Raw genomic sequence first — 10,145 nt, forward strand, 5'->3', positions numbered from 1 at the left:
ACCATAAAGATAATGCCTCTATATTTTAAAGGCAAACACTACAACTTCTTATTCAAGGTCATAAGTTGGATAATTCTTCTCGTTCACCTTGAGTTGTCTAGAGGCATAAGCTATCACCTTACCATGTTGCATGAGGAAACAAACTAAACCCACTCGAAAAGCGTCACAATACACTACAAACCCTTTGCTACCCACCAGTAAGGTCAACACTAGAGTGGAGGTATGCTTATCTTTCAACTCTTTGAAACTTCTTTTACAAGCTTTTGACCACTCAAACATAACTTTCTTTTCGGTCAAGGATGTCAAAGGAGACACAATAGATGCAAAACCATCAACAAACCTCCTAATACCTGTCTAAACCCAAGAAACTTCGAATATTGGTTGGAGTAAAAGGTCTAAGCAATTCTTCATCGCTTTCGTTTTCTTTGCATCGACCTATATACCCTCACTTGACACAATGTTACCTAGAAGCAATCGATCTCAGCAGAAATCGTCAAGAGCAGGGAGACCCCCCTAGAAGTAACACGATGTATTTGACCTCTCGGAGGTTTGTACAAGCCCTTATCCATCTTTCATTGCATAATCGTCATAAAATTAGCGGAAAATTAAAAAAATTTCATAGCACATAATATGCTAGAATATCACTTCATATATATATATATATATATATATATATAAAATATCATAATACATAATTAGACTCTAAGTCTCTTTGCCATCTTAAGATACAACTCAATAGAATAGAATAGAATAGGGACAAGACCCTTACAACATAAAATATACGTCTAAGCTATTACATAAACTCAAAGAACATCTTGAAATAGGCAATCCTTGAAACATAAGGGTCCCTTTACTTAAGCTTGGGAGATATATCCAAGCCTTTCACTTAGGAGACACTATACCATTTTAGGCCTAAGGTAACACTAAATCTGGACTACACCTGTAAAGTGTTGCCTAAAAAATATTTGGGTACGCTTTTAAAACATGCTCTTTAGTGGTATAGACTACACTTATAAGCATTGTCATATCATGATATAATTGGTAACACTTATTTAGACATATGTCTATAATTTTAAAGTGTGCTATTTTTATAATTATATAAACGAACACTTTATAAGTGTAGCCTTGTACTTTCTTTTATTTTAAAAAATATCTCTAAAATATAGTACTCCCTCCATTTTCTTATTGGCCAAAAAGAATATTCATAAATAAATAAAAAAGTTCTGGCTGAGAGTTTTGCCCCAAATAAAAAATAACAGCTGATCAACGAATTGACTGAGACACTATATTGAAGAACACATTTTCCCTAGATTTCGAAGAGAGAAAGAACGGAAGAAGCAATAATCGATGTAATCAAATCTCAACAAATATCTTCGAGGTCGATTGGGAAGGTCATAGTTCACTCACTTGTGCTTTTGAGCATCGTAGACCACTATAATAGAGTCGCAAAAGACAGAAGAATGTTGTTGCGATTTTGCTTTGAACTTCATTTAAAGGTACTGTTGATGTTACTGATAGCTATGAATGTATCATTGTTGCAAACCCTTTTAAGATCTGTTCAAATTTTTGCTTCATGGTATTTTTTATTTTTTTGATTGAATATGTAGTTTGTTAGGGTTTTTAGGAGGTGAATTTATTATTTGAAAAGTGAACTAGAATCTAATGGAAGGTAAGAAACATTTTCTATGAGCTAAATTTGAGACGGGAACTAGGAATAAGTATCTAATGTAATGGGAAATTGTAAAATAGCAGTTAGTTTGCCTTTATTTATGGAATTAATCGGGTTGCTTTAGTTGTTATTGTTCTTGCATTTTTGACGAGTTTTAAGTATGTTAAGTTTTATGAGCTAAATTTAAGATTAGAACTAAGTATAGGAATGTAATGTGCTGGGAATCCTCACATTGTAGTCAAGTAGTCTTTATTTATGGTTTAGTTGGGTTGCTTTTGTTCTTGCATTTTGATGGAATTAAAAGTTACTTAGGTTTTATATGAGCTAAATTTTTATATTATACCTAGGAATAGGTATCAAATGTGCTGGAAAATATTTTAAAACAACATTCACTTTGCCTTTATTTACAGGGATTAATTGGGTTGGTTTTGTTCTTTCCTTTGTATTTGAATGCAATTAACATGAAGATCGCATAGGTGTCTTTCAACTAGTTTGAGTTTTAGTGTAATTGATTACTATGGTCTTTTTGTTTTCCAATTGAAGTAAAGTTAGTTGGGTTTAATCTGAGCAAATTTATAGAAAGAAAATGGGTAAAGTTATCTGCTTGAAATAAGGTAATTGGTGAACATCTTACCTCAAAGTAGGTATAAATTTATGTTTTTTGAATTTTGTTAGGTCTTTGAAGCAGCTATTGCAGCCAGGGCGAAAGAAGTAGCAGTCTTTGCATCAACTTCGGAGTCTTTCACAAAGTCAAAAATTAATTGCACCAATAAGGAGAGCCTTGTTAGATATCAAGTTGTTACATCTGCTGCCAAGAAGCTTGAAATACCTATTCGCAAGTAATGAAAGATCTTATACTTGAGTACAAGGATAAGTTAGTTCTATTTTTTCTCAAGTACTGAAGTAGGTTCTGCAAATTGGACATGCATTTTGTGTTGGCATATTTTTATATTGAATGAATAGCTGTTTGTGTTGTGTTATCACTGCGAGTTTGAATCATTGTCTTCTGACAATTATTTTGAAGTCAGTAAGCTAATAAAACATGGTTCTCTAACTTTGATTTGCTTAATCAAATAAAGACATGATGATGACTTCAATATTATATTTAAGGGAAAAAAAGATTAGAAATTTTAGTTTAGTTTTTTTCGGATTTGATGTTGCAGCTTGTAACATCTATCTTTTACCAATATATACGGTACAATGTTAAATAAAATCTTTCAATGCTCAGCAGATATGTATCCTGTGCTATTGGGTGCCCAGTTAAAGGAGTGATTTCACCTTCAAAAGTGGCATATGTAGCAAAGGAGCTTCATGACATGGTATGTTTCAAAATTTCCCTTGGAGACGTAATAGGAAACGCTACTCCTGGTAATATTCTAAAAATTCTGTTTTCTTGATTTCCTATGATTGTTTAGTTCATGGTAGGTTCTATGATTACCCCAAAGTGTCGCGTTTTCGTAAATTTTCACAAATATCAATGTCATCTTCCCCTGCCCCTGCTCCTTCTCCTGCTCTTGCTTCTACCCCTTCCCCTACACCTAAGGGTGATCCAGAAAATGACAATGTGAAGAGTATAAAAGTTTTATGGCTCTCTTACTGCTCGTGCTCCTTCAATTTTTTTTATATCTTCACTATAGATGAATTTTGGTTCTCAGAATATTATGGATAATTATAGGCGATTTGTTTTTAACATTAAGAAATAAGGCAACATTCTACTTGTTTTTCTTAAATCTTCAGGATTGATGAACTCCTATTCTCTAAAGATTTTAAAGTATTACCGTAATCTTTGTTGTTCCTCTGCACTTGCTTATGACGTTAGTAATAATCAGTTAAAAAAACTGGAGTATCATTTTGTGTCGAGTTTTTTATTGAAGTGTGGCTCCCTATTCAGTCTTAGAGGTTGTTTTGAATGAAAGTAGCATAGTAAGTGAATGAGATGGATTAATTGGTTTCGTGCAATTTCAAATTTCACCTTCTGATTCCAGCACTATGAAGGGCCTTTTTCCTGTGATTGATTAATTTTGACTGATGATATATGTGTATTTTAATTTTTCCATTGTCATTTTTTTCTCTACTATTGGATGCTACTTGCACATGTTCTGGGAAGTGGGAGGGTTTTTCAAATTCTTTTATTTTGTAGCATGTTTACTCTGGCTTAACCTCACACCACCATGGAGAGGGGTACATGATCAATGACTTGTAAATTTTCTTTCATGTTGCTGAACTTTTCTTCAAGTCGTTCTTAGTTTGTACATCTTTTGTATGCAGAATCAAAGGCTCTTACTATTGATGATTTATGCCTTTTCCTTCAGGGCTTCTGTTGGCTTTCTTACAAAATATCTCTTTGAGATCTATCAAAAGTAAGACTCAAAAGATGCTAAACAATGTTCAGATAACTTATCTTAACGTTTTATATGGTTGCTTTTACTGCTATCTTTTCATATCATATTTTTAGGAAACTGATTTTTGTAGTCTTTAATTGTGTTCAAAGAAAGGTATTTTGCTGATTAGTATGTTTACTTGTGGATCTGATAGCTAGGTTAAAACAAGCATATATCATGGAGTACAAGGATGCTTGGGTCGAGAACGTATTATGTTATTCAGCTTCTAGAGCAAGAGTTTGAACTGAAATGATTATCCTTGACTTGAGAAAAATACTATATCGAGTTGCCTCAAAATCAGAGTGACTTTATTTTTCTTTCAGGGGAACTTGACATGCTAGCCTTGCTAACAATTTAATGCTTATTGACATATTGTGAAGGAGGAGATGTGTGAGTGGTTATCCTATCCTTTCTAGCATTTCTATACTTGTTGACATGAATTTTTCGTTTCTCCCAAAAGATGATCAAAACATATTTGTAGACTGAACTACCTATGATTCTTTTTGCATGAATAATATTTAGACATCTTTTCCTAAATTACGAGATTGAAAGCTATAAGATTATGAGAATGTTTTATGGTGTAATATGAAGATAATGACTTTTGTTTTGGTTATCAGGAAAATGAGCACAAGGAAATCTAGAGGAGCTCTGTTACCAGAAGAGGTAGTTCAGATACAACTTCCATTATAATGGGTTCTCGTACTAGAGTGGTTCACGTAAACTTTATGTGTTCACCATCTTTTTCCTCTACAGAAACTCAGCATATGACTGATCAACTATTACTCGCAGTAGAATATTTGCACTTTAACCGTGTTCTACACAGAGACGTGAAGGTATAAACAGGCAGTGATTTATTATTGAGTTATCCTTGTATGACATGTTTTAATATGAAGTACTTTGATTTATTAATGAGCTTTCCTTGTATGAAGATGATAATGTGAAATGAGCCTAAATGAAGAAGTGGGGGTTCATATAGTCGACGGTAACTTGTTCAGCGTAGTAGTTGCTATTGTTTTTTTGTTTAAGAAAGTATTAGTAAGCTCTGTCTCGTTCCCTCTTATGTTGCACTGTCACAAAATTTTAATCCAGCAGACACAACTGTAAGTGGCTATGTCTTCAGTCGTAACTGCTTACTGATATTTGATTTTTCAATTCATCTAGGTTACAGTGAGTTTATCAAACATACACCCCATAGATGAAAATGCTCATGCTGTTGGATTTGATGACATTACCAAATTAACATATTTGCATGAGCCTGGCATCTTGCTGAATTTGGCTTCAAGATATCAAATCAACGAAATCTATGTAGGTTTATGGTCATATTTCTGTAGATAAGTGAGAGGAAGAAATGAATGATTGTATCTATGTGCGGTTCAATCATAATGTGACATTATGACACACTTATACTAAAAGTATTATCATTGCCATCAATCCATTCCAAAAGTTTCCTCGTCAATATGATCGCAACATGATGGAACAATTCAAGGGGGAGCACCGCTTGGCGAATTAATATCTCATGTTTTCTCTATTGCTGATGCTGCTTACAGGTACTCCTGTTTCAAATTCCATTCCCCATGATTTATCCCCAAACAATTTACAATTGGCACTAAGATTATAAGTTGAATAAGGAAGATGATAAATGAAGGTAAAAGCAATTTAATATTGGTCAGCGGTGAAAGTAGAGCTGGTAAAACTGAAACTGCTAAAATGCTTATGTAATACCTTACTTATTTGGGTGGACATAGAAGCAATGATGTTCGAACTTTTGAGCAGCAAGTTCTAGAGGTAAACTGTATGATCTTGATGAGTCTAGCTTTTTTGAACTCTTTTTCCTCTATAACTTAAAAGGGTAGGTAAGACATTGGCAAATTTTTCCTTTGAGGCTAGGTCTACATAACTTACATTATTTTTACATACTGAAGCTTTTTGGAACAAATGTTGCATTTGCTACAGTATTTTCTACATGCTGAACATCTGAAGTACATGACATGAGATTTTCTGAAGGGCATTCAAAAGAGATCATTCTTGGTTCTAATGAACTCACCAGCATTTTGCTATGTTACAGATTTATTAAAATCTTGTGAATGGGTCACTATGCTCTATGCTAATATATCATTGTACTTTCTTTCTTATTTATTTGAATATAATAATCTTGAAATAACCGATTTCATATTTAATAAGTATAAATCAGTAGGGAGGAGGGAGCTTCAAGCTTAAGGGTCATCACTCATTTTCTTATGTCTTCTTATTGGTTTTGTTATTAATTTAACTTTGTTTCATCTCCAGTCAAATCCAGTACTTGAAGCATTTGGGAATGCCAAAACATTTAGAAATAACAAATCAAGGTGAGATATTGTTCCACTCATGCATCCAATTAAGAAGTGTATCATTTGTTGTTTTGGGCTACAATTTTTCTTAAATGTTTATACTTATGTTGTTACAGCCATTTTGGTAAATTTATGGAAATTTCTTTTGCCAAAAATTGAAGAATGTCTGGTGCAGCTACTAGAACTTACCTCTTAGAAAGGTCTCGAGTTTGCCAAGTTTCAGATCCGGAATGCAACTATCATTGTTTCTCCCTTCTATGTGCAGCACCCAAGGAGGTAATTGTATTTCAAAGCTTCTCTCCTTTTTTTATAATTTTCAGCTCTTACTGTATACTTATTTTATAGTTTTGATGTCCCTCTTAACAGTTTTTTAATCTTAGAAGGAGGTTTAAAAGTATAGAGCGAGTTTCTTTGAACTAGTAGGTATTAGTATTGCTCAAGATTATCTGGAAACAATGAGGGCCATGGATGTTGTTGGCTTTAGTGAGAAAGAGCAGGTAATGGCCCTAGTTCCTTTAGTTTGTGCTGCAGATTTTATTTTGATTAAGAGTCTAAGAAGTCACTCGTTTCTTTTTCAAGAAGCAATTTTTAGAGTAGTGGCTTCCGCTCTAAATCTTGGTAATCTTCAGTTCACAGGGGGCAAAGAAACTGATTCATCAATGCTAAGAGATGACAAGTCTAAATTACATCTTCAGAATATTGCAGAGCTTTCGATGTATGTTCTTGGCTTTCAAATTTTACTTCTCTTAATTTTTTCTTTGTTGATGAGAGTTTGATGTGATTCATTCGTTATATCAGGTGTGATCTTAAGGATTTTGAAGATGCACTATCAAAATGTGTAATGGTCACAACTGAAGAAGTAATAAACAGAATCTTGATCATGATGCTTCAACATATGTATAAATGGGCTTTCTAAAACATTATATTCTTGCTTGTTTGACTGGTAAGAATCTATTGTCTCAACCAGCTTGTTTGATGTGGTTTTGGTACAGATTATTTGACACTAGATGCACAGCTTTCAATTATTTATAGTTTGGTGGACAAAATAAATAACTCAATTGGTCAAGGTCCGAGCTCAAAGTCTCTTATTGGTGTTATTAACATTTATGATTTTTGAAGTTTTAAAACTAACAGATAGGAGTCAAATAATTGGAGGACACACATGATCTTGTTGAATATTGTGTTTCGACATTTGACTCTTTTGACTTTTTGTGTACCAGATTTTAACAATGCTCCATTAATTACACAAATGAGAAGCTGCAACAACACTTTAACCAGGTATTTGCAGTTGAAACTTTATAGATTTTTCGTCCATATCTTCTAAGAAAAAACTGAACTAGCAGACGTTCAAGATTGAGAAGGAGGATTAACTAGAGAAGAGATAGATGGAGCTACATTGAATTTACTTTTGAATGTGTAGGAAAATGCCGCTTATTGAACTTTATGAATAGAGGACAGAAGTAAACTCGATTTGTAGTGAATGATGAAGAGTTTTCATACGATTATCATAAATGTTGTTTGAACACATTTGGTTTTGTGGAATTTGTTGCTATTACACATCTTCAAGTAATTGCTTTCTATATATGTATACATGGGACATATTTTCCAAGTTTATTTACTTTGATATATATATACTTTCAAATTATTTATAAGCTAATTTTGTACTTTATATCACTTATATATATCACTTATATATATATATATATATATATATATATATATATATATATATTGTATAGTATGTGTGGCTGAATAGTCGTTACAACTACACAACATAACAACACTACGAAAAAGTGTCTTATACCTGTTTGGCTACGCTTTTTAAGTGTTGTTGTAGGTGAGATATAAAAAGTTACACTTTTAAAGTGTAACCAATAACAACACAACGGTTACACTTTTAAGTGTAGTATAATTTGATAAAAGTGTTGCTAATGAAGTACTCAAAAGTATGGCCTTTATACTCTTTGGCCATGCTTTTTAAGTGTCGCTGATTTGGCAACACTTCAAAAGTGTTGTCTAACGTCAAAGGTCACGCCTTTTTAGGCTACCCCTTAAGAAGTGTTGCCTTAAGTCATAAAGTGTGGCCTTTTATTAAAGACCATACTTTTTTGCTAGTTTAGGCTACACATTAATAGGGTTGCCGTAGGCCTAAAATGATGTAGTGAGACATCCTCTAGCCATCAACACTTAAATTTTATGTAAAAAGATGAAGAATAATGGTATTAGAACAAGAATTCCCTAAGTATGACAACCATGCGAAAACATGCATTTAAAGAGGACAGTTCATTTAAAATAATGCAACATGTCATTTTAGTAAACTTCATGAACATAAGCACATACAAACAAAATATAGTTCACATGCATCATATAGACATGGATACTACTCATAATAGCACATAAAATCATTTATCATACTTCGAGGCATATTCAATACATAAAATACATTGCCTCTCTTTTATCTTACTTCTTTCCTTAAGTAACCCTCAAGTGTACTAAGTATAATTTATCACCTTGAGGTCACCTTACAACAGTCTATCATAGATATGCTTAATAAATATAACCTCATATATTCACATGTCATAAGAACATCATAAACATAAGCTTCACACAAGCACCACAATCTAAGACAACACCTTACTAACACTACTGCAATGTGTTTTTAGCATCCCATAATACTACTTCCACAACTCACCCTAGACTAGACATAACGTACTCCACAAGTCATACCACCTTTTCATTTATAACTATACATAAGGACACATACTTCGTAACTCATATAAGGACTCACTCCTTTACTATAACCTTAGTCACAACTCATTTAGTTCATATCATAAGTAAATCCCCCTCACAACTCCTTCACAAGCTTACTTGTTCAATGTACGCATAGAGTTCCATACCCCCACGATACTAAGTAAACCCGATTAGAATCTACAAGTGCAATTCATACACATAAATATAGTTCATGTCTTGACATAGCAAAGTCACTTAACATTCATTCATACAATTCATACATATCATAACATAAGTCTTCATATCATAAAATTACTAATCTATCCTTTCTTGAAGATCACTTGTGCAATGCATGGGTAGGGTCCATAGTCCAACCTGTAGTAAGTAACTTCTCAAGGAGTTATGATTAGAGTCCATAATCTTATCTTAGTTCATTTCTTACTTTGGGATACATGGCCATAACCGACATAGACCACGTGAGCTACATGGAAGCCGATATTCTCCTCCCACACCGAAAAGAGAGGGTTAACACTTGCCTAAGGTGTAACAAATGATACACAACTATCTAGGTGGAATCCTCAAGCTATAACCTACGGGGGCACGTAGTTATGGAACATGGAGATTGCTTCTAGAAACATGGACTTTAAAGAGAGTGGAGATTTCCATTTATGAGACGATGTCTATGTTGGGAACCCAGACTTGCTAAACGTGAAGGTTCTCTTGTGGGAAGCTGGACTTACCAACGTGAAGCCCCCATTCTCATTTGTCATGTTCACTCGGTGCTAGGCTCTACATCCTATTTTAGATATATTTAAGTCTTGAATGCATTAGTTCATAAAGAAGTCTTTAGGATCTTGCTCCTTCATACATCATATTGCTCAAAGGATTCTAAGATGATAATTTCCTTTCATCATAGACCATACTTCATGTGAGAATGTCCTTTCACATATTCATACAATCATACATCATGTGTGTGTGCGCATATGATGTGAGATCTACCTTCACATAAAACACCTCTAATCACATATGTTCATGACT

The 10,145-nt window shown here is 33.6% G+C and overlaps 1 protein-coding gene across 50 annotated transcripts; it reads left to right on the plus strand.

The window, feature by feature from the left end:
- Nucleotides 1–1,187: 1,187 nt before the first annotated feature.
- On the plus strand, nt 1,188–8,029 carry LOC101249554 (hydroxymethylglutaryl-CoA lyase, mitochondrial). 50 transcript variants are annotated; one of them, XM_069299093.1, is made up of 15 exons: nt 1,188–1,496; nt 2,345–2,508; nt 2,901–2,988; nt 3,938–4,029; nt 4,374–4,440; nt 4,668–4,713; nt 4,804–4,883; nt 5,212–5,597; nt 6,337–6,395; nt 6,494–6,653; nt 6,744–6,874; nt 7,007–7,092; nt 7,176–7,320; nt 7,598–7,655; nt 7,721–8,029. In XM_069299093.1, the coding sequence occupies exons 1-5, from the start codon at nt 1,461–1,463 to the stop codon at nt 4,381–4,383; spliced, it is 390 nt and encodes a 129-aa protein (XP_069155194.1). In that variant the 5' UTR covers nt 1,188–1,460; the 3' UTR covers nt 4,384–4,440; nt 4,668–4,713; nt 4,804–4,883; nt 5,212–5,597; nt 6,337–6,395; nt 6,494–6,653; nt 6,744–6,874; nt 7,007–7,092; nt 7,176–7,320; nt 7,598–7,655; nt 7,721–8,029. The 50 variants fall into 50 exon arrangements, with proteins under 50 accessions (XP_069155194.1, XP_069155193.1, XP_069155198.1 ...); XM_069299092.1 differs by having other exon boundaries at nt 7,798–8,029; XM_069299097.1 differs by having other exon boundaries at nt 7,014–7,092; nt 7,798–8,029.
- Nucleotides 8,030–10,145: the final 2,116 nt, after the last annotated feature.

The sequence above is a fragment of the Solanum lycopersicum genome, chromosome 6 (assembly GCF_036512215.1).
Source record: "Solanum lycopersicum chromosome 6, SLM_r2.1".
NCBI lineage: Eukaryota > Viridiplantae > Streptophyta > Magnoliopsida > Solanales > Solanaceae > Solanum > Solanum lycopersicum.